Source organism: Numida meleagris, chromosome 2 (assembly GCF_002078875.1).
Source record: "Numida meleagris isolate 19003 breed g44 Domestic line chromosome 2, NumMel1.0, whole genome shotgun sequence".
NCBI classification, from domain to species: Eukaryota; Metazoa; Chordata; class Aves; order Galliformes; family Numididae; genus Numida; species Numida meleagris.
The window spans coordinates 12,865,921-12,890,852 of NC_034410.1; the positions used below are offsets into that span (position 1 = coordinate 12,865,921).

The 24,932-nt window shown below is 38.9% G+C and overlaps 1 protein-coding gene across 1 annotated transcript in view; it reads left to right on the forward strand.

Moving 5' to 3' along the window:
• PARD3 (par-3 family cell polarity regulator) overlaps positions 1-24,932 on the forward strand; it is a 435,432-nt gene that overhangs the window by 292,112 nt on the left and 118,388 nt on the right. The window contains exons 21-22 of the mRNA XM_021389241.1: positions 1,905-2,121; positions 24,238-24,348. Of these exons, the coding sequence (XP_021244916.1) occupies positions 1,905-2,121; positions 24,238-24,348 (328 nt within the window). The remainder of the gene's footprint in view (positions 1-1,904; positions 2,122-24,237; positions 24,349-24,932) is intronic.

A 24,932-nucleotide genomic window follows, 5' to 3' on the forward strand; every position in this document is an offset into this window, starting at 1 on the left:
TTACTGGTATGGTGAATATGAAAGATGAGTAAGAAGAGCAAATTTATATTCTACAGTACTCTGTTCATAAAAATTTCTAAACAATTGCACACTTCCATTAGCTGTAGAAAAGTCCCTGAGGTCTACCAATAATAGTACTAGTAGTAATAATAATAATAATCATGAAGTAAACATATGGTAAACTGAAAATGATTCTTCCTTCCAGCTATGTCATGGCCTTTTCCAAATCTTTTTGAGTATTCTGTATGTATATATATATAGTTGTTTGGAAGCTGTAAGAGGTACAGGAATCAGTACAGAGTATGCGCCTGTGATCCTAATTGCTGCTTCGTGCTGTTTGCTGGAAAACTGGGAAATGATGCAGCACTGCTTATAATGTGATGAAATAAAATGTTAGAGCTCCTGGGAGATCACAGCCATGCAGCATAAACGCTGGACTTGGCATTAAGCTATGTCAGAATGGCTTCACGATTCTAACTCTCATGTTTAACATATTTTCTTTCTTTCTCACTAAACTGCTGGGGGACTTTTCCATCCCTGATTGGATTGTTTCTTTAGATCATTTTTATTTCAGACTTTCTGAAACACGTGTGCTCTGTTAAATTTAACTTCAGGTATACTTTAGAATTCTCTGAGTCTTGGTCTTGGATTAGAAACAGAGAAGAAACATGTTACCTGCTCTTAAAATGTTTTCCTTGTTCCACTGGGTGGAATCTCCCCACCTGAGCCTCCCAGGCTGCTCCATCTCAACCAGTATTACTGCTCTGGAAGAATAAAAGCTATGATGCATGATGTGCTTTAAACTACATCAGGAAATGAAGTAGTGCAGCAGAATCACTATGGTATTTGCAGCAGAAGAAAAAGTCTATTAAGGCTTCTATTGAGGGTCAATAGTCCTTCATGACTTTCATATTTTTATGGGAATATTACTAAAAGTTTACTTTGTCAGCGGTTTACGGGCGTTCGGCCCAGTTCCGTGATGAAGGAGACGGGGGATCCATGGGTCTACGCCCCGGGAAAAAGGGAAAAGGGGAAAAGGGTAAGGAGATGGCCCTGAGAGCAAAGAACAGCGGCAACAATCTGAGGAGAAACAAACTAATTTACTAAATAAGATATCGGAATGCAAAACAACACACTATAATACAATATAATTACAATTTAAGCTGATAAATCCAATACAGAGAGAGAGAATGTCCCAAAACCAAGGTAGGCCTTACTCTACTACCGACGATAAGACGGCTGGAGAGCGAGGTGCTGCCAAGACGAGAGACGGCAGAAAAAGGGATGAGGTCTCATGATCTGCAAGTTTTTATACTGCGAGCTTTTATCTTTTCCCTCTGGCTGGAAAAATGGTAACAGAGGAGAAAAGTACCGTGGGGACTGTAGTAGTCTTTCTCTTCTGAGAATTAGGTACAACCACTACATGATGTTGAACTAGGTACATCCACTACATGATGTTATGATGTGGAATACCAATAACCGAAAATCACAAAACCATGACATACTTACAGGGCATGCTGCACAGCTGTTGTTTCTTCTTGGAGACATTTCTGAAGCTTTCCTCAACTGATTTAGATGCTGAAACAAAAGGATCCAATTAAGATCACTTAATGGGGTCCAATTAACATTTCTCCCATAATCTACATAATATTCAGAGTGCACACAAAGCATGAATCAAGTTACGCAGAATGTTCTGCAAAGATGAATTCCTTGTCTTTAAGACTTTATGTACACATGGCCATTCCAAGAAAACTCCAAATTAGCAAATACTGATCTTGAAAAAGAATGGGAATATCTTGCTGTTGTGGAATATGTCGTACTTGAAAATAACTTATACAATATACCAAAACCTGCCTTTGTTGTTTGTTCTTATCCCATTGATGTTTCTTAATTTGTGCTTTCAGTGGAGGAAGACACAGAGGAAAGTTCAAGATCTGGTAGAGAATCTGTTTCCACAGCAAGTGACCAGCCATCCCACTCGCTGGAGAGACAGGTGAATGGAAGCCAAGATAAAGGCGACAGAAAAAAGGCTGGAAAGGAAAAGAAGAAAGATCGAGATAAAGAGAAGGATAAAATTAAGGCAAAGAAAGGAATGCTGAAAGGCTTAGGAGACATGTTCAGGTAGGTGCTTTGTAATCAAATATGAAAACGATGAACCTTCATCTTTTTTCTGTCAATTTCTGTGTTTATAAGTAGTGTCATGAAAAAGAAGCAGCTGAGAATGGAAGAGAAGCTGTTGGCTAGCAGGCTGAAAGGACTGCAAAGGCAAAGCAGGTTTTAAGCATTCAGGCTGCCTCTTGGAAAGAGGCTTTGGTGATGTCTAAGTACTGCACATCTCTCTTGACAGATCAAATGTTTCTTCTTTTCCTTTTCCTTTTCTTTTTCCTTTTTCCTTTTTCCTTTTTCCTTTTCCTTTTCCTTTACCTTTTTTTTCTTTCATTCTTAAACTGTGCGGTTCCTAATCTTGTACCCAAAGCTTATGTGCTACCAAATGAGTCAGCTTTTTTTTGCTTTGCTATTAAGTTTGTTTTGTATCATGGAGGTAAGACGGGAAAGAAATGAATCAGTTTGAGATTGAAAAACAGCAGGATCATCTTGAGGAAATCAGGATCTAAATAAGACTGTGTGCCCTGAGAACCCACAGTCTGGAGAAAGGTCAGTGAAAGACCTGATTTTTTACCAAGTACTATGCTTTTTAAAGGAGTCTTCTCTCCAGCAGACATAAATGATCTGAAAGGAGCAGACTGCTGAGGGACACCCTGCTGTTCTGGGTGAATGGTGAAACATGACAAACACCTTTGATCACTTCTGGGAAGGGGTGAGAGAGTAAGAAAATCAGTCTTTCTTTTAGCTAGCTAGTGTAAATAAATACATTTCCAAGAAAAAAATTATATTAAGGCAGTGTTTGTTTTCTTTTATATATGCAGTGATTCATTATTTAATTTGAAGTGAGATACCGGTATTATTTTAAAGATTTATTAACAGTGATTCTTCTCTCAAAGCATTTAAGTGAAGCTTCCATTTCCTTAAAACTTGTTATCATCTTTATCCTGTAACTAAACTTAGATTTTACTGCTAAGGTCTTTGAGAGTTGTTCTGACTGTGAATGACAGTACAAAATTAGTTAACTTAGGATGTAAAAAGTTGGAAAATAATAGAAAACTTATTTGGAAAACACAAAATCATATCAGGTTGTTAGGCATCATGTGCAACAGCATACCAGAAATTTTACAAAAGATAGCTTCACATGTCAAAAGGAGGAGAGTACCTCAGCCTCATCATATGGAAGTCCTACAGGAATACCTTCATTTTCTTGGTGTTTGCCTCAGTAAGTCGAAGCCTGGAGTAGGGTTGAACTGCACTCCTGGGGCGTTTGGGAAGGTTAGAGGTATGAAATGCCACTGGTTCTTTTCTGTACTCTGCCGTTGTTCTGTAGATTTGTTTTGGAATAGTTCATCTCTGGTGTAAATGGCTATTGCAATAGGAATGAGAGGCAAAACAGCCACAAATCATCCATGATAAATTCTGCTGTCTGTACATAGCTTATTGAGAACATGAGTGCTGTCTGGTGAGCTGAAGTTCAGTCAGAAATTATTACACAGCATCTAGAAAGCAGGGCAGCTCCTTGGGTTCCTCCTGCTTAATGTTCCTGATGCTCAGCAGACCTGGGAAACAGACAGCTGCTTCACTATGCAAGCTTTGGTACACAAAGAACAGACCTGTGAGGAGTGCCCTCCAAACAAGGGAGCCTTTACTTGCTGGGGAGCTGGGCAGTCCAGGGCTGATCAGCTGCTTTCTGCCCTCTGGCATTAGAGCCTCATGTCTGTGTTCCAGTGCAGCATTGAAAGCTCACGATGGAAATGAGCGCGAAAGTGGCAATTAATTCCAGAAGCAACCTTGTCTGTATGTTCAATATAATACTTCTGAAATCTTTAACTGGAAAAATATAATTTTGCTGATAAGAAGGCCTGATGATGGCTTCGTTGTGTGCTCTTCATAACAGTCAACGTTTCCTTGAGGTATTTTTCCCTCAATACCATTTCAGAGTGAACTTTACTTTTCAGTCTCCTCTTAATTAACGTGGGAGCAGTGCTATCTGGATGCAGTTCCAACTCCTCCTGGATCTTTAAATTAGCTTGCACCTTGTCAGCCCACCCAGGAGACGTGCTTCTGGCAAACAGGAAAATGCTGATTGAAGGAATTAAGCATTATGCCTCATTTCCACTCCGTGCTCAGATTTGCTTTGTTGACAGGCTTCTCAATAATGTTTGAGAGTGAGGCTTTATTATGTCTGCAAGATAACCTACTATTTCTGCTTATATCACTCTTTGTTTTTCTGTTTATCTGACATATAGATATCAAGTAATCAGAAGATGTGTTGCAATAGAAAATAATGATGACAGTAACATTTGAAATTCAAGCCACGATCAAAGCATAATTGGATGTTTTGGTTCTTTGCAATGTTGTGATTTCTTTGTAGTCCTTTTTCTTCTTTTTCTTTCTTCCTTTCCAGGGCTCTTATTGTAAAATAATCTTTCTTTGTTGAGTTGTAAGGGCAAGAACACTTGTGGGGTGAAATTGCTGTTAACTGACACTTTATTCCAATGTCTGTATTTAGCCAAGGGGCTTTTTACTGCCTGTATGCAAACTGACAGCTTCTAAAGTGAAGTCTGTGTAAAGTATTAAAGCAAGCTACTTGCCTTCGGTTAAAATCTTAGGATTTGGTACTGTGATCTTCATTAAACTGCACTATGAGATGGAAATTCCCACAAGGGGACCCAAAGTTACATTTATCCTTCCAGTCATCATTTCCAAGATCTCCTGATGATTCAGATAGCAGGTTAAAATCATAAATCTTTTAAGTACTTGCATTGTTTTACTGTTTTCATCAACCAGAGTAGAGAAGCTTGATGCAACCGTGAGTGAGAACTGTAAGATGCAGTGCTCTGAGACACCGAGCTTCCCTCGCTTCCAAAAGGACCTTCACTCATAATGGGCTGTGGACAGTCTGAAACTTCACCCTTCTCTCTGTGAAATAAATCTATCTGAGTATGTGTGTATTTATTTTTTCACATTGACATTTCAGGGCAGAAGAGAATAATATTTATAAATTTGACATTTGGCTTAATGGTCCCTCTTTCTGCTCATAGATAAATATAGACTGTAAATAAACCCAGAGAAGTGTTGAACGGCAATATTGATCTCTTGGAGGAGATGCTGACACATCAGCCTTGGTGCTGCTTTGAGGTGCTGCGGATCTTACACCAGAACATATCTTTGTTACCCAAGCAGTTACATCATTGCCTTGACTTTCTTATCCATGCGGTAGGATTATGTGTTATGTCCTCTGGCTTTAATCGTGTACTGTGGAGAGGCTGTGCAGTTCCATCTTCTCCACTGCTGACATTTAAGGGGTGTCTGGATGGCCACTGACAGCTTAGCAAATAGTTTTTGGGAAGCTGATAAAAAGTTCTGCTAGTTTTTGTGTTTCTCTACTAGGAAGGCTTGAATGGATGTATGTTTTGATATCAGAAGATTACAAAAATCCTTATGCTCCTCGAAGTGCAATCTAAAATATGTGTTTACTCATTTCTGAGTCTCAGTTTGCTTATTTCTGTAGAGATTCTGTTTCTTGATAAAATGAACCTGACAAGAACAATCTGTTTATAAAAAGGTCTTTGTAGTGGTGTATTAGGCAAGAGGCTTCGTGGTTTCAAACAGTGCACCTATAATTAGTGCTGGTAGGGATACATTAATTTGATGGGCTTCTCTGTTGTGCGATTCTTTGACATTCCTCTCCTGAGAGGGAAAATTGTGTGTGCCACCTTCTTTTTCCCTCCTCCTTTCAGGTACAGCATATTTTCATTTATGAAATTGGGGACATCAGGATATAAGACAGGATAATTTTTTTAGCTGTGTGATTAAGATCAATGGAGTAATAGGTCACAGATGAAAGAAGTTGTAGCTCCACATCTTTAACCAGCTCCCATAAATAATTTTCTCTACAATAGACCCGAACCATGGTTTTATAATACAGTAGCATTGCTGTGATTATGTCACTGTTTTTTCGAATTTATTTTGTTTTCAGGGAAGTAGACAGCCATAGTCTTACCGGGGACTTTGTACAGGAGAACTCTCACTGGCAAGTTTTATGATAAATTATGTCTGGCAAGTGGTCAGTCTCAGGAAAGGATGTGTCTCTGGAATAACATGGTTAGAAGAAACTGAACTACTAAGATGCTGAGAAAAAAAGAGGAAAGAAAAACAACTTTGGTTTCCAAAAAGAGGAATATTAGCCAGTCACATCTTGATGAAAAAATACTGGAGAGACAGTCATGATGACAAATAGATCTGAAACAAACTGACATCTATACAATGAGATAAAAATGAGTTTGCAAAAGCAAATGATATGTTTGAGTTTTTGGGGGAACTGCTGAGGACAATGAAAGATGTTGTGGGGAATATACCTTTGTATCTTAACACTGAGTTTAAGCAAGAAAGTATTTGCATTGGTTTTGGAGGTTGCTTATGAAATGGATGCCAGATACTTTGAAGCAACTGTGGTTAAGTAAGTATGTTATAAGAAGTGGATACCTTTTCTGCTGTAGGAATTAATACCTCAGTGCCACATAAATGTAGCTTTTCAGTGGCGAAGGTAAGCACTGTGTGCTCAAGTTTGTAGAACAAGACACTACGCTTAAAAGAAAATATATACGTAGGTGTTCTTAGTACTGGAGACTGTATATTTCAAGATCGGTTCTGCAGTGTTGATGGAAATGTAAATCTGCGATATATGGTGACTAATCTGCAATTCCTCTCTTGACTGTTGTAGCATACAGGTGAGTAAATCAATGCACTGGATAGCCAATGCAAATGTAATATTCTCAGATTACCATTGCAACCTAATCCTAAAAATACATTTAAAATGATTACGGGAGCTTTGTATTGTTTTTTTTTTTTTTTTTTTTTCCAGTTCAGTGAGAACAAATAGATAACTTAGTTTCCATCCTTGTTTAGCTGAAAGCAGATATAGTGTTGTCTTTTCTCCCCCTTCTTTTCCACACAGCTACTTCCAAGGTACAATGAACATGTACCAGTTCATAACGCTAATATTTGTAGCTTTGAATTATACCTTTCAATCATGTTATCCATCTGAGACTTCTGGAGGAACATACGGTAGAATAACCTACTAGGATTACTGTTGCTTTTTACATTACTTCCTTGTGCTTTCTACTCAAGTTTCTCATCATCAGTAGTGTCTGTGAAAAAATGAAAAGCAAACTGGAAGGGTTTGTTGTGGTTTAATCTGGCAGGTGGCTCAGCTCCATAAAGTCATTCACTCCTTTCCCATTTCTCAGTGGAATGTAGAACTCATGGGTTGAGATAAAACTATTTACTAGGACAGAGGAAAGGAAAAGGGCAATTGTTATGACTATATATATATATGAATGTGTATAACAAGTAATGCACAAGCAATTGCCACCCACTGACTGATGCCCAGCTAGCGCCCAGTGAGCAGAAGAGGGCAAGATAAACTCCCACCCCCTTCAAAACTCCTTCTGCATGTTGTCATGTGATATGGAATTCCTCTTTGGCCAAATTAAGTCAACTGTCCTAATTCTGTTCCCTCTCAGCTCCTTGGGCTCTTTGCTGAGAACAGCCTTGGCTCTGTACAATGCTGCTTAGCAGCAGCTATAAACATTGGTGTTATCAACATTGTTTTTCTCCCAGATCCAAAACATGGCATCATACCAGACACTCTGAAGAAAACAATTCTGTCCCAGCTAAAACTAAGACAGGTTTATAAAACTGATTTAGTAATTACCCTATTTTTCTTTTATTTAATAACAGCCTTCAGACTTTTAAGCAGGCTCATGACATAAAGGTGTCTGAGTTGTATAAGATACTATTGAATTTTACCCCAGTCAACAGGACTGAAAAATAATTTGAACTCAATAAAATAAAATTTGCGGTCTGATTTTCATCATTCAGTAGCTTAAGAAGCAACAATAATGGTATTTTCCTTGGAAGCGTGACTAATAGAACTTCATATTGGTGAATAACACCTTCTGATACATGAACTTAAGTGAAAACAAGGGAACGAGCTCCAGAAGTTAGATTTTTTATTTTTTTTTTCATTGCTCTGCTCATGTCACAAAATACCATAAATCTTCAGTCTTAGAACATGAAGTAAGAGGTTATTGCTTAAACACCTGTCTGTTGTATCATTTCAAACTTCAAAGATCATTGCTCGCACACTGAATTGCACCTGGCTTTGCTAACAGTCATCTGAGAACGTCGTAGGCAGCTTGTGGTACTTATATTAAGAATTTCATCAAAAAAAAGTTGAGGTGGGTCGTTGCTCAGGTAAATGGAATCTGGGGCCATTTGTGCTGTTCTTTGCCTGCTATTGCTCTATGTGCCAGCTGGCACAACCTTCATTAAGTGCGCATCTGCTTCCCCTCTTCTACCAGCTAAGAAACGTCTGTGTGACAAACTACAATCCTAGATGCAAGATCTAAGTGTGATGACTTTTCAGTTTTGAAAGGAGGAGCGTAGTCCTTGTCCTGGCTGCAAGGTGGATGCTGTTAATGAAGCTTTCGTGTGCTGTGCTGCTCTGGGCTGCTTTGTCATGATCTATTCTCAAAGTTTCAGGCAGCTCCTGGGATGCACAGAGTCAGAAAAGCTTTTCAAATGAAATCAGCCATGCAGCAAATTGTCATCTTTGATGCAGACAATTACCCAGGACTCTTATAAATGTCTTTCAAAGCATTTTCATATTCTTTACTTCCTTCTTTCCAATTAAAAGTAAATAAGGGACTGAAAAGATAAGCTTGATTGAAAATAGTTTTTCTTTTTAGAAGGACAAATGATGCTCCTTTATTCCTTTCCACACTTTTTCCTGTTTTCTTCTGCTTGGTGTAATCAGTCACTTTGAGGATATTTTGTGTTTCATTGCCTTCATCCCCAAACGTCCCATGGTACAGATGTTTATGACTAAAATGTAATTGGGGCAGTGGGCAGTGGAATGGCAAATTCTTATTTCTAATCCAAACAACCTCACATAATCTGTCAGGGATTTGAGGAATGCAGCTTCATTAAGTGGTTAGTAAACTGTGACTTTTACATGAAACACAGAGAGCAGTGGTATGCAGTTGTGGAGAGAGAGATCTGAAATGAGAGATCAGTGTAATCGTATATGGCTTTCTAGTTTGTCATTCTGACAGAAAGCAGTGCTTTGTTGTATGTACTCCTAACACTGGATTTTCCCACAGTAAGTCTTGAACTTGTATATCAGATGGGGACATATTGTGTGTTTTTTAATTTGAATAGAATCAGAACTTTTGTTTCTAGCATCCTGAATTAAGTGTCAGGATGACCTGATACTAGAGACAAGTTCATAGTAGCTGCTAACATATTCTCCCAGTATTCTTCCTTTTCTTGTCAGTGAGTTTAAATAGAGAACCTTTGACATCTACAGCCCCGTATCTGACTGCAAAGCAAGCGAAGGAGGCAGGCAGCGTGACAGCTGAGCCCTCCTAGATCCTTCCTGGCGTTCTGCAGCATTTCTCTTCCAGTCCTGGAGTATGAATATAGAAAGCAAGTGTCAAGGATGACACCTACTTTATAATCGCTGTAAAGCAAGCCTTTTCGTAGAAGAATTTGTTGACAGTTCAGAGATTCAAAGTCAATTTCAGTTTTAGCTCATATAGAAATAGGATTTTTTCCTCCACCTGATGTGATAATTGAAGACTACTAACTAGTCATCTTGTTAGTCCCTAACAAAGTATGGTAAATAAATACTGTCTGGAGATGTGAAGGATCTGTTAGATGAAAAGCTCTATTAACAGCATTCGTTTCATTGTTTGTTGGAAATGTTCTTTGAGGTTTTAAATTGCTCCTGATAGTGCTTTATATCGATGAAGGTTACAGATGCTTTGTCTGCAGATTGTTTTTAAAGCTGAGTCTTTTTTGAAAATCCTTCTCAAAAAACAGGAAAAGGAAAGCTGTCAGAAGAAAAGTAATGCAACTTAGTGTATTTGTGTAGCACAAGGTGTCACAGGCTAGTATGCCATAGTCACTTGAAGTACATAAATGGGCAGCTGCAGGAGAGCTGATCCTTCTCTAAAAGACAAAGCTCTCTCTCACTGCTGTGTCTCACTTCTTGAGAGCAACGTGGATTCATGGTGCATGGGAATGGTGGTGCCTCCTGCTAGGGTTTCCGTGTGTCTTACAGTTGTGCAGAGAACTAATCATTAGAGACAGTGTTGTAAAACATTTCAGGGAGAATGGCAGGATAGGTATAAGCCATTATGATTTATGGAATGAAACATACTAGAATAGAAATAGTCTGTGAGGCCATGCATTTCCCTGAGTGCAGTAAGAAAACAGTGTGTACCAGGCATTCAGAGATGCTTATTTAGGCTTTTAAGTTGTTTCAGAGAGAAATAAGAGGAACAAAACTTTTGTAGGAACAAAACTTTTTGACAAAGAGAAAAGCAGATATTAGAAATACAGTGCCCATGGGTTGTGCAAGTAGTATTTCCCTCACTTTGCGTCCTTGTATCAGTTCTTCTGAAGGAAAAAAATAGAAAAATGGGGAAAAAAGAAGGGGGGGATTGTATTAAGAAGAACTAAATGGGCACTGAAATAATGCACTGATAGAGCAGTTTGGGCAGGAAGGGATCTCTGCTTGGTTCAGCCCTGCTCACAGCAGGCCAACATCCACATTTCATCAGCTTACTGAGTCTCACGCCCAGTTGAGCTGCAAATATCTCGAAGGATGGAGATTTGACAGTCTCTCTTGGCAGCCTGTTCCAGTGCTTAACCACTCTCCAAGTGAAAAGTATTTGTCTTTGGTTAGTGGAGATAGGAACAAGATTCACTGAATAATCACTGATAGAAAAAAACTGAATCAATTAACATCTACTTCTCATGAAGCACAAATGTGAATCCAAAATAATTTTTTCATCCAAAAAGTTTAGATTTTAAAGGATTTTTGTGATGTGTTTTGTGATTTACTCTGAGGAACTTATTGGCCCTGCAGTTCCTTCAACATCAAGAATGCAGTAAATCACGTGGCTAAGCATATGTTTATGACTGTGAGCCACCCACTGTATGCAAGGTGTTGGGAAAGAATTTACTTGTAAACAGGTTAAATTCACTGAGCTTCCATGCATCTTACGCTAACTCATCTTGGACTGGCAGGTACTAGGACAGCAAGCGTGACTGGCTGGTATGATAGTGCCTGATATGATCCACTGAACTAGAAAAGATGATTATTTTCTTTGAAACCGAAGAAGAAATTCTACAGAAATCTTTTTTTCTATTATTTCATGTGATGCTGGAAAATGTCACCTGGCTTTCAATTAAAACCATAATTCTGTTGCACTTATGCTGCTATTCTTCACTTTCAGAAGTTCAGATATCAAGTAAAACCCTAGGCATTTGTAGTTCATTTGGTCACAAAGAAGGCAGTTTATATTACTTTTGGAGAAGGAGAAGATGTTTTTTTTTAATTCCGTTTGTGATCAGCACTTTCTATAGAGCTTTGTGTAAGAACACGATAATGCAGCCATATCAAGTTGAACAATCCCTGGTAAGACCCTGCTCTCCAATACTTGGTCTCCAGTGATGGTCAGTAGTAGCTGCCATGAGTGGAGTGCCAGAACAGGGTAACTGTACACGGATTCCTCTCAGATCTGTCTTCTGGGCTTTTAGTGATTAGCAGCTCAAGGATTTTTTGAGACAATGATGCAGGTGCCTTTGCATTCGAGCACAAAATAGGGTGTATATATTCAATTCTTAGCAATTTATCCTGTTGCCACTGTTTGTTAAATGTTTACCTAATTCCAAAGTGCTAAAAAGAAAATGTTGTATATCATATACAAAACCTTCTTTTGAAGATCATGTAGAACAACTTTTGTATCAAGAAGCTTTTATATGATGGAGCGAAAACTTGATTGCAATGCACTGCAGTAGATCTGACTCACGATATGTCAGTGTTTTATGGCTTTCAGGTAGGCATGTTTGCAAAGTACCAGTAAACCTTTTTGATGTGCAATAACATTTCAGTAGTTAATGTAGTGCTTATTAACTTTTACTGCTTCTGTGCAAGCTTACAATAAGCAAGAGGGTAAGAAAAGGCTGTCGTTGTTTATAAAATAGACCCTGCAGAGGTAGATTCATTTTTACGGTGTACATTTGGGCTAGCTGATGATGTGACTAACAATAAATCTTGAAGTGTTTGCTCTAGCAGAAGATAAATTCATAGTCTCTACAAATCCTCTTTTTTTGATGTCAGTCTTGTAGCTCCTACTCATAAAAGGGAAAAGAATATAGTATGTTTTCATGGAGCTACTTAATGGTCTTAATGATTTTCAATAAATACAATAGCATACTTTTGATATGTCTAGTTTAAAGGGTTTGAATTACATGATGAAAATATGTTAGTAATGCTGTACTGGGAGGAAAATTGTTAGAAATATTTAGTTTAGCAGATGTATTAACTTTATAGATCCAGCTTTGTTACAGAGACACTAACAGTGTAGGCTGCAGAAAGAGATTGATATGTCATTTAAGCTTTGAGGAAGACCTGTTTCTCCTTGTAAAAATGGGATAGTACGTAGTCCATGATAGAGTCTTCAGGTGCTTTGATGCCCTGTGGTGTTTCCTGAAGTGTAGAAATACAAAATATTTATATGCTAAAAGCATACGTTACCCATGGCTTCTAGACACTGGTATTGAGTTTAGTTTGCAAGGTGGTTGTGATTTTTGGACAACTGCAAGTATTTGTAGAGTTCCTTTCTTTCTGTTACACTGTTACAGGTAGTACTTAGTAGGAAAACTAATCAGAAACAAAGGTTATGGATTAGCTCTACAGAATTCTGCAAAAAAGGATTTAGTAGCAAAAATGCATTTAGAATCTTAGTTGTATCAGCATTTTTGAGTACCACAAGGATGAATGTGGTACATTTTTATAGCAATTGCAAGTGCTTCTAGCATATTCAACACCAGGTGTGGCAGCAGCATTTAAAATGCAAACTGAATTGAGATTACACATTTCAACAGCAACGTACCACAAATCTCAAATATTTCACAATATTATTTTAGATGCTATCTTTGTCTTTAACCTGTAGCGCTAAAATCCTGAAACTCAGAACACAACATGCTTCTACAAGCATCAGTTTCATGTGCAGTGTAACAGCGTTTCTTTCCTCTGATCTTGCTGAGCAGGTGATGATACCAACAGTACGATCATCGGTAACTACTGGGATCCTGATATCATCTGTGGAACCTGAAATACTTTGCTAATTCTTTTTTTTAGCCTATAATAAAAAAAATTGTGTTTTTTTTTGTTGTTGTTTATTTTTGTATTCTGAAGAAATACGGAAACGGCAGTAATGATTACTGCATGCCGCGTGCAGCACCGAGCACAAGCAGAGCTGATCTCATCTCAGGAAGAACATCTCAGGAGCTGAATATCTTTGATGTCAGGACTGGGTTTATTTTAAATATCATCTGTCTCATTTTCTAAATAAACATATGCCCAGTCACTCACTCACTTCTTATAGTGCCTGAACATGTACAAATGAGAACAAAAACACCGGCGTGTATGGGGCTGGTGCCAGCCTCAGATCTTCTGTGCTAGGAGCTTATTTACGTAGAAGCTGGAACCAGAAATCAAGCCCCACCACCACACATCTCTGCAAGTCCGGCTTTGTGCACGTTTTCAATCTGAAATAGACCTCTGCTCCCAGACTGGCCTTGAAATAATCCAACAATTGAAATTGCAACTGATAGAGTTATTTCAAGCATGGTACCATGAAGACAGCCCTGCTCTGGCTGCTGGCAGCTCTGGGATGTGATGTGTCCCTGGGAGGCAGCTCTGGGCCAGCCCTGTGCCAGCTGCTGTGGGGACTTGCTGCCACACTGCCTCCCCAGTGAGGATCCGCTCGTGCCATGCTGCCTCTGCCCCAGAGATGTTCTGTTCCACCAGTGCTGCTGCTGTGCAAAGTCTCTTCATTTTCCACCTATAAGATATGATGTGTACAAACTAAATTTTCATGCTGTGGGGCAGAACAGCTAGCGGATGGAATAGGCAGAAGCATTTAAGCCAGCAGTGGCATGCTAATGCGTGCTCAAAAGAGGCCTGGGTCTAGTGAGCTGCTGTGGCTTCATCCTCCCTTCCTAACAGACTTCCAAAATAGCATAGCTGTTGGTTTTTGTCCTTTGTTTTTAGGACTATTCAGGGGCATTCAATGCAACTGAAGTTATATTCTAGAGCATTTGCATAAATGTCCTATTGGCATTGCTTTTTAATAATTTGTAATTATTTTTTTTTTTCATCTCTGAAGAGACTTAAATGACACTGCAGGAAATCCTCAACTGTAGCCTGCAGCCACCTGCGCTCAGGTACTGCAGCTCAGCAAGGGGAATTGCATTTCTCTGCCATACGCATCCTTGGAGAAGAGAACGGCAGCTGCAGGCTCATCCGGGCCTTGGGGATACCGTGCTTAGACGTGTCCCACAGATCCTACTGCACTGCCTGTTCTCTACTGGAAAACATTTGTGCCTTTCCTATCTCCTATAAAATGTAAACGTGTGAATGAGACTGACGATAGACATCCTATATTGCTTAATTTACCCTACAGAGGTTATTTTCCATGAGATTCCTATCAACCACGATTTTCAGTAATTGACAGAAAAAGTGCTGACTGACATATTAACGTTTCTAGATAATGAGATCTGTAGGGAAGTTTTAATCTTTGGAAGGTTCCGGGTGAGCTGTCAGTAGTTTGATTAACTTTTTGTGTATCTACGTTAACCTTTGCTGATTTTATACAGCGTAATAGTAAGTCTGCATGACTAAGTTGTTGGAATAGAGTTCTGCCATTTTCTGGTCTAGCTAGCCAGTGTTTTGCTGTTGCATCCTCATTTCTCTGCCTGTTGCATGTGTGGAGCGAGCACATCTTTAGCAATTTGCTTTTTGCAGCTGACTTATACACAAGATATGCAATGCTGAAGTATATGCAAACGAGTGTTCCAGTTGCAAATGGAGTAATGAAGACTTTTCATATTACTGAGGGTTTGTTTTTCTTTTTTTTTCTGCAGAAAAGAGTTGAGGCAAATTTCCCTTGCAACTTTTCCTTTTTTGCTGCCTTCTCTTGAGTGCCAGTGAAATAGATGGGTTTTTGTGCTTCATTAGCATTTCTTACAAGGTCTGCCTTTAGACCAGTACCCATTTTCTAAATTGTACTTCTGTAGGGTTGGAAAAAATCATGGTAACCAGATGCAGTATTTGTCTCTGGCCTGGCAAAGTGTTAGATTTGACAAAAGAAGCTAATAGAAATGTTCAAATTGACCCTTCTCATCATTTGGACTTCTTGGAGCTCAATCAATCTCTCATTATTATCAGAGTTATTCACGCAGAGGCAGAAGTGCTAGTATTTCTCATAATCAGCCCTTGAGCCAGATGTAATTTGCAATTTTGCAGCATTGTATTTTGAAACAATAATGCATTAAAATGAACAGAGCAGGAATTAGAAGTATAGTTGTCACAATAAGGCATTGAAGAGTGGCCGTGGTTTAAACACTCTCTCAGCATTCCTAGTGGACACTGGTAATTGGAAATACACAATACAGAATTATTAATACCTAACTTGCGCCCTAATTTTTAAAGTATTCTGTACAGCGTATCCGATACTTTCTTCAGTGACCATAGTGCTTGCTTTGTGTGTGAAATCTGATCTCGAAGCAAGGAACTTTGTAGTCAGTAACTACTCTCATTTTTGAATACATGCACAATATTAGAGTTTTTGTCAGAAAAGCAAACTTTAAAATAACCAGTCTGTCAACCTTCCCTTAAAATCCCATGTCCTGCTTCTGTGGGTGCTCCTATCACTGGTGATTGTTAGCACAGTTGTAACTAAGCAGAAGCTGTCCTTCATTTTTCATCCCTTCTGGGATGCCACAAACCACAGCTTAACAGGTTTTGACTCACTACTAAGGAAATGAGTTACCTGTAGTCAGTTTCAGTGCACTGTGTTATTGCTTAGTGAGTTTTGTTTCAGACGTAAAACAGACAAATTTCTTCTTTGTTTGTTGGTTTGCTGGTGTTTTTAAAATATTATTATTGTAAAACTACCCCCCACTTCCTTTGACCTTCTCAGCCTGTTTTTAAACTACATCAGTTTGAATTCATTGTTTGGTTTTGTATTTTTTTCCTTCTTATTTCTTGTGAATAATTATATTAATATTAGTTATTCTGATTAATAATAATTTTATAACACCTGTCAATGGCTCCTGCTAGCTTTAGGCAAGCATGAGAAGCAGTGCAAGATTATCTTCTGTTTAGAAATTTGCAAACAGATGGTCTCTCCTAAAAGAAATCTGTTTTTAAAAGTTCCACCATTTTATGCTGGAAGTAAATATTACAAATGCTTAAGTTGTGAAAAGAGAGAGTCTTGGTGTGAATAATATTCTGCCTGTTGTGTCATGCCTTTCAGGAAATGTTATCAAAACTGTTTATGAAAATAATTGAACGAAACCTCATGACATGTCTCTTGGTTTGGCATTATCCCCATTTTCTATGAAGTTGGGATATTGACTCACAAAGGCAGATTATTCCACAGTGGCTGGAAACAGTCACCAGTCCCATATGTTGTTTCCATTGCGGGGACGTTGTTGTCTCAGTGGCTGGTAATGCCGCATGGGAGGTGTTGGGATGTATGTGCTCTCCTGGCTGTTGGTTTTCAGTAGCCTTTGTTTGTTCAGCTCTGCTACAATTCCTACCTGACCAGCACTGAAACCTGTTTTTGATGTTTGGAAAGTGAGGCAGAGTATGTTGGGAGAAAATGTGTGACTATGATATCACGGAAGAGCTTCACGTGCTTTCATAATACACGTGCACAGGGTGGCAGCTGCAGAGAGAACTAATGGTTTGGAGCGCTGACTGCTCTGGTTCTCCTGGTTTATGTCTGTGTTCATGACTGAGTGCATGAGCTTGAAGGCAAGATTTACTGCTCTGAAGAAATATTAGTGTCTCTTTCCAGAGGTTTCTCCCCTTCCATGAGTTTTTGTAATGCCCTTTCCTGATTCTGGAGCCTGAGTTCTGCAGGAACCCTTCTGGCAGGGAGTTTCTGCTGACTGTTGCACCAGTAGGACTGCTCTTTGATCAGGTTTAACATCAGCAAGGAAACCTGTGGAATATGAAATGTTCATTCATTTCAACTACACCCACCAGCTCCTGTATCCAGATTCCTCACTCCCTTTCATTGGCATGTCTGTATCCTCTTGGGACAGTGATGCTGCTGTGTCATTCCAGCATCTTCTGTCCTCTCTCCTAACATGTGTGATTTTATCTTCTAATTTGATTAGATGTGATAACTGGCTATTTCTAGAAATAAACTGTGAATATGTAAACGTTTGCACTTAAAATGCTATTTTTAAAGTAGCACTTGCACAATTACACTTCTGGAGTAAGGCTCATAAACACTCAAGTCATCACTAGTCAGGGAGATTTTTGTTTGTGTGTTATGTTGAACTGTTTATGCTTATTAAATTCTATTTTAGCAACAGAATGTGTATGTGTGTCACAATAATCTTTTGCAATATAAATCTTATGATTTTGCTGACACAGAATGGTGAAAAAGATTACAGAAGTCATTGCAAAATCCTGTGAGCAGTGTTAGGCTGTGTGTGTGTGAATACAGTGGGGAAAAGAACATGCGTTGAAGACAGAACTGACAGACTAGCTGAAGACACTTACCATTTGTTAATTTTTAATGGTAATCTTTTTTTCAATTACAGAACATAATGCTGCTGAACTTCTGTCTCAATAATTTTTTGTGTTTTTCTCATTAATCAACTAATGCATGTTTCTTCTATAGCTCTGTATTCTAATGAAATACGTGGATGATTTGGCAGACGGCAATGATCTCATCAGTAACGCATTGGAGTAAAATCCATTTAGCAGATATTATGTATATGATTTTTTGTTATATACAGGATGCTGGTATATATTCCTGTAAACTGAAGCTATTTTTGAGAAAAGTTGTAAGTGTGGAATTTCTGTTGCTACCATCCATCCTCCTTTCTTCATTTCTTCAGTCTATGTATTTATTTATGAATAATCATTTACAAGTGCTTTTATCCATGCGTATACTTTATATATATTTAAAATATTTTTTATATGTGGCATCTTGATGTAGCTTGAGCGTGTTCTTTACATGTTCTAATTGTACCACAAGCAGATTCCTGCTCTGGGTAGCCTTGCAGTGTTCAGCTGCTCCGATGCATTGACCCAAAGCCATGGGAGGCACTTCCTCATCGGAGTCTTTCTGCTGAGTGCGATAGGAGTTGGGTGAGGCCACGTCCTGACTGGTGGCAGTCATTCCAGCAAGTAAGCTTGAAATTAAGACAGCTAGGGACTGATGGAGAGGTCTGAGTATGCATTTGGATTTGATTAGATTATCCACAGAGTTCACGGGATTTCCTATTTTAGGGTCAAGCTTCGGGCGTATAGGTCTGTGTTCTCATCTTTTTATTAACAATGGTACAACAGGCTGGTGTCACAGGGCCTGAGGATAGTCCTCTCCTGTAATATGACTTGGCTATTCTATTCTAGAGATCATACTTTTTTAAAAATGGTCCTCTTGTATTTTTGATATTCTTCACTTATTATCGTTACTATTGTTGGCTGAATTTGAGGATTAAGTCTGTGGATCTGTGAATATGACTTTGAGCATTTACACTTATCTTGAAACTTTCTCTAACCCTTAATGTAAAAGGAGAATTAAGAAGCTATAAATTAAGTAGAACCCTGGAGTATCTTGGCAATTAGAGTGAACAAGATTTCAGCTGCTCTTTTCCATCAATTTCTCACACTCTTGGATAGACAGGGTATTTTTAATTTGCGACTTGTATTTCAATTAGTCATAGAAGATTTTTCTGGAAGTTCTTGCTTGTTCAGTTACAGAATAAAATTAAACTATGTTTTAGTTATTATTTTTTACAGCTAATCTTTGTTTAGCTGTGCTGTAAGCAGGGTTTAGATCAAATCAGGGTTTAGAATAAATCAGTTAATAAGTGAGATGTTGTTACTATACTTATAAATATTGTGACCACTGTAAGAGGGCTATTACTTAACCATACATGTATGTGCCCTGAGAGATATATTAAGCTATGTCTATGAAAGAATGTATTTATCAATAGGTAATCCTTTAAAATTATTTGGAGCCTGAAGGACATTTTCATTTTGTTCTTTATTTTACACAATAAGTAATCATGTTCTGTGCTCTGTTTCCAAGAATTCGGACTGGGGGAAGTGCTGGCTGCAGGTGAGCACTGTGCTGCTGTGGCAGCAGGTGCTCCACATGTTGGTGAAGCTCAAGCTTCAGTATCAGACTTCTTTTGTCATAGATATGTGAAACAATAGTATGTGCAGCTTGACTGCTTTTGCTGTGCACCATGGGGTGACTTGTATCTATGCCTTGGTACCCTGTGTGCTGATTTAAGGTAGGGCTTGTATAGCTCACAAGTTTTTGGCAGGAAATGACAGGAGCTTGAAATTTGGTTCTCAGAATTGTCTGAATATCAGTGTCGCAGATGCTCCTTTTTCTGCACTGTTTTGTTTTATTAATTCTGACAATAGTTCATGCCTTTGTTTTTAAATGCTGTCCTCCTTTTCATTAATGCACAAAGCATTGTTTCTGCACAGCTCCTGAACAGTGCAGTCCTTCTACAAAAAAAATGTCATTTCATTTGCGTGTGTAAGAACTGCTGCAAGTATCCCAGCAGCCAGCCTTACAGCAATGAGAATGAGAGCAACACAGGTTCAGACAAGGGCCTGAACATCGCCAGGTGTTCAGGCACGTACTACCCAGCTGCATGCAGAGAGAGGCCGTGTTCTTGCAGAATCTAGAGTCTCTCTGACACAGGACAAATGGGTGTGATTGCTGTTTTACGATGGAGATATTGTTAGCAATTGCACTCTGTGAGTTTCCAGCCTTCGGCTGTTATCACAAAGTGAACAGTTGCTTCAAGGGGGAAGTTGTTACGTGGGTGTGCCAGGACATTCAAGATATGTATTATGGAAGAAATAGTACTGGAAGCAGTAAAATCCAAAGTTTCCCTGGGACATATATGGGGCATACATCCTAGTTCCATCTTCCCTTCCTTTTGAGTCCATGTGCCATATGGAATTAACCTTTCCCAATGAAGCAAGAGCTGGTGGGTAGCAGGGAATGTGTCACTCACGTTAATGTTCATAGGACATGTCACAGCGCGAGCCACTTGCACATTTAATAAGGTGAAACTTTTACAGAGGTAAGCCGGATCTTTTCCCTGGGCCATTGCATTCAAATTGAGGTGCTTAAGTGCCAGGAGTAAATCTGGGGTGCTGACCCACGCTTTTCTTCATTTGACTCATGCAGCTACACAAGGGCCAGGGCAGAGCAGCAGGGCAGGGGCTCGTCACAGGCTGTGAGGGCACAGGGCGACTGTAGGATGTACATTTGGTGTGCTTGAAAGGATATTGCATAGACTGCTTGCATTTCAGACATCTAAATACCCTCATTTTTATTTCTAACTGTTCTGTTTTGTCTAATACTTATAAATCAGAGTAGAAAACTTGAGGAAACGCGAAGAACTGGTGATTTTGAGTAGCTTCACATCAGCCTAATCACCAGAATACACTGAGTGTTGTACAGTTAAGAGAGTGCTTAGCAGCTTGCTTTAATTGTGTGCCTTAGCATTGCTGTACGTTGCTCCTCTGTAGTTAAAAACTTGGCTTGAGCATGGATGTTTAATAATTTATAAATGTCGTCTGTTATTAATTTGGTGGAGAAAGATGCTGATTTGGGCTGTGGGCTTCATTATGGCTATAAATTGTACTTCATGGAGAAAACACTTTTAGTAGAAGTAAATATCAAGCATGCTTACTGTTAGAGCAATCTTAGCAAAAGCTCTGAGTGTCACTGGGAGCAGGAAGTGTTGACTCCCTCTACAGAAATAAAAGGTTGGAGCTAGGTACACTGTGTATGTATCCCCCTCACAGTTCTTTTAAACACCTTCCTAAGTGTTGCTGGATCCTGGAAAATTCTTCCATTTGTTTGTCTGTTACTTCCCCTTTTGTAAGCTGAAGCTTAACAGAGATGCGAGACATGCGATCTCGGTGGAAATCTAGGACTTGTAAATATTTTTACACAGAGGTCTTGCTAAAAGTCTGCAGAAATGACTCAGATTAGCTTAGGGCAGTGTGCTTCCAAAATCATTCTGCAGCTCCGAGACATACGAGTGTGATGGAGAACTACCTGTGCAGGTGATGCTATTAAAGACGTGGAGCCACAATCAGGGAGGGGGGGGGGACGGCATTGATTGCTCCGGGTCCGAGGGTAGGGACAGTGCAGTTAATGTTGCTGAACTTATTACAGGCAGTGGTGATTATGGCAGATATATCACTTCTGCGGGTGACAAAGTCCAGAGAAGGCAACTTTCCAAGACCACCGCGGTTCATATTCTGCCAGGCTGTCCACTGCTGGGATGACCACAGAGCTTGTCAGAGATTGGCACTGGAAAGTCTCCTGTCAGAGTGGTGAAATATGGCCACCCTTTGAAATACCTGGGAAAGGACCGGCAACATCTTCTTGAAACTCTGTTGGGAATGTCCCCAAGAGCGGAAGATGATCAGAATGTGTCCTGAAAGAGAAGAAGGGTTGTTGCCACAGCTTGCTCACGAGCCAAAGCAAACTGAGCCCTCTGCCTCTGTTGAAGCACAGCACGAGCGTGGCTTGTTCTGGACCTGGACAGTTGGATCTGGAAACTCAAACCATCAATTTTTGCTAGGTTTGCATTACATGTTAATGTGAGAAGTGCTCTGCCCACAATCATTGCTTACAAGGATTATTAGAAATTTCCTGTGTACTGTATTTTTTTTAATAGGGTATTGATTTCAATATATTTCTGTTCATACTTAAAATTAATTGATTTTTGTTGATATAAATGCTATTTTGCTGCCCAAATCTGATAGATACTAACAGATCCAATTTCATCTTTTTTTTTTTAACCACTAGCTCATTTTCAAAAACGCACTGACTATTCCAGAAGTTGGTTCCTTTACTTTACCTGACATTTGAGTGAAGCAAGGAAGGGCAGCAGGGAGAAGCAAACATGAGCATCCCAGAGATGCTGTGCCACAGCACTACATATGTTGTGCATCTCCCACAGCCCCGCATCTTCTGTCACTCAGAGCCCTGCCACCCCAGCACTCCTTGTGCATCAGGGTAAAATGGCTCTGTTCCACAGTTTTTCTGCCAAGGTTTTACTCCTCTCTTGGCTGGAAGATTTAGGGCTATTTTAAATTGACTATTCTTTTTTGTCTGGTATGAGACATTCAGAAGCTGATTGGAATCTCTTTTGTCATATATGTAACTGTTTTGTATAATAGTTTTGACTGTCCTTTAATAAATAGGTAGATGTTTTAAAAGATATGTGATGGTATTTCTAGTCACTGAATTTAAGTATGTCAGTTTTATGTATAACACATCATAAAACCAGAGATTTCACTTTATGTGGTATTTTGTGTTTCTTAACCCTATCATGTCCTCTGCCGTTCATTTTTCAGATAATTATTAATGAACAATTTTAGTATTCGTATGCCTGAATTACTTTGGAAGTGAGCAGCCTGGAACTGTGGAAAACAGCCATGCACTTTACAGTTTGTGTACATGCTCTTGCACTGCACATTTGTTGGTTGTTTTTGTTGCTGTTTTTTAGTGGCTGCTCTAAGATCCACGTATGTGGTTACTCGCTATAATGTTCTCTCTTCACTGGGTGGTCAGAAATGAATCTTTCTGCATGTTCCTTCACTGTGCAGTACGTCTTCATCCACACAATGGCTTTGTACTAGAATGAACAGGAACAAGAAGGAAAATTCTATAAATGCCTGGTGGACTCTAAATATTATAAACAGTGTATTTTAAGGGACCAGAAGAAAGTTTTAAGAACTCCGTATTTTGTTTCACTGTTTGTGAGCATTCTGGGTACCTGGGTCACTGGACATTGCAAATTTCAGTGTTTGCTTTTGTCTTTTGCTGTGGGCTTTTGTGTGCAAAGTGCCACAATTGCCAGTCCATGAAGTAAAATTCTTGCTGCTTTTAGTGTGATAAATGATGCCATGTTTAATAGGTAAGTATCATAAAAGTGTAATAGATATATGTTATCCTCTCAGCCTTAAATAGACAGAAAATGGTCATCTAGTCTCGGGATATGTTTAGACTTTGGATTTTTCTGTACAAAAGTCACTCCTTTCAAAGTTGATCTGAAATGCATAACAAATACATCAAATTTCATCCTAATAATAACTAAATATCTCAAATGTCAGACTGTGCTCTGCTTGAAAGTCTAAAAAAATCCATGGAATGTGCAAATATGGAAGAAACTTAAAATACTTGAAATGTAGCCTGTAGAGGGGTAAGAGATGTGAGAAGGTCGAACAGTGGGCGGGCAGTGTCCTTCGTCTGGGACAGCCAGGACAGTGCCAGCCCTCTGCCCTCACTCATTGCACAGAACATCCCTGGGGGAAAAGAGTCATGAGTAACAATGTTTAAAAAACCCTTAAACCCTTGGTGCTGGAAAAGAATAAATTTCTATTTTGGATGTTGTCCACTGTGTTGTGAAACTGCTTTTGTGGGGAGGTTGTGTGGGGTGGTACTGCTTATTGGGCAGTCGTTGGACATACAGCTGTCTGTCTTTTGCAGTTCATTTGTGAAAGCCTCTGCTTAATGTAAACTTGATTTGCATTCTTTGGCAGTGATAGTGTTGAGTAATTTCTGAAACGCTGCTCGACCATGTATTTGAGAACAGCAACCCTGTCAGAAATAAGGAGTGCAACACTATCCCTTTCTTGTTTTGTTGTGTACTTTAGGGGGGAATTCTATAAGCTTTTAAGAGGAGTGAAGAAAAAAAAAAGCAGAACAACCTACACACATACACACACACAAACCACAATAAAAACAAAACAAAAAGAAAAACAAAAAAAAAAAAACAAACAAAAAGCCCACAAAAAGAAAACAAAAGCAGCCTGAAAATATTATGAATTGTGATTCTGAGGTCTTTGCATTTTCCCTTCCTGGTTTTCAAGCAGGCTTTATTGGAGGACTTTTTTGTCATAGGAAAAGGAAAATACAGTTGTGTTCATTTCACAAGTTAGATTCTTTTTTTGTGTGTTATTAACAGGTTTGGCAAACATCGCAAAGATGACAAGAGTGAGAAAACTGGTAAAATAAAAGTGCAGGAAGCTCTTACTTCAGAAGAGGAGAGAATACGAATGAAGCAAGAACAGGAGAGGTAGACTTCAGTATTTGCTTAAACCTTGATAGAGAGAGTTTGTTTTTTAAACTAAGTAACTGAGGTTCAATTTTCACTATGAAATTTCCCAAATGTTGATATGTTTATATACTTTAAATAACAAGACAAAGCTGGATTTATTTTGGAAATTAGTATTTTGGACATTGGCTGTGATAAGCATCTTTTGTAGGCCCAGAGCTCCTTTCTTTATTGAGGAGTCTCAAGTAATAATATGAAATGGTTTCTTTATACCTTCTATAACTGATTTTATTGACTTTTTCAGAAAAGAAATATTTATATAGAGTGAAGTATGTTTTGTATTTTTCTTCAAAGTCTTGCATATCTAGTTTTTTCACTGATATATTTAGAAACGACCTAAAAATTATAATTATCAGTGTATTTGTCACTGGAGTGCAGTCTATTTATGTCATGCAGTCTGTTTATGGAATGATATGTATATTAAACTGCTAATTGTAAAAATGAGTGGTGAGTACCTCTATTTTTCCTTGTCAGCTTCCCTTAACGTTAAAACCTATTTAATATACGCTCATACGCTCTTCTCAGTATTTCCAATCTGCTTTTCA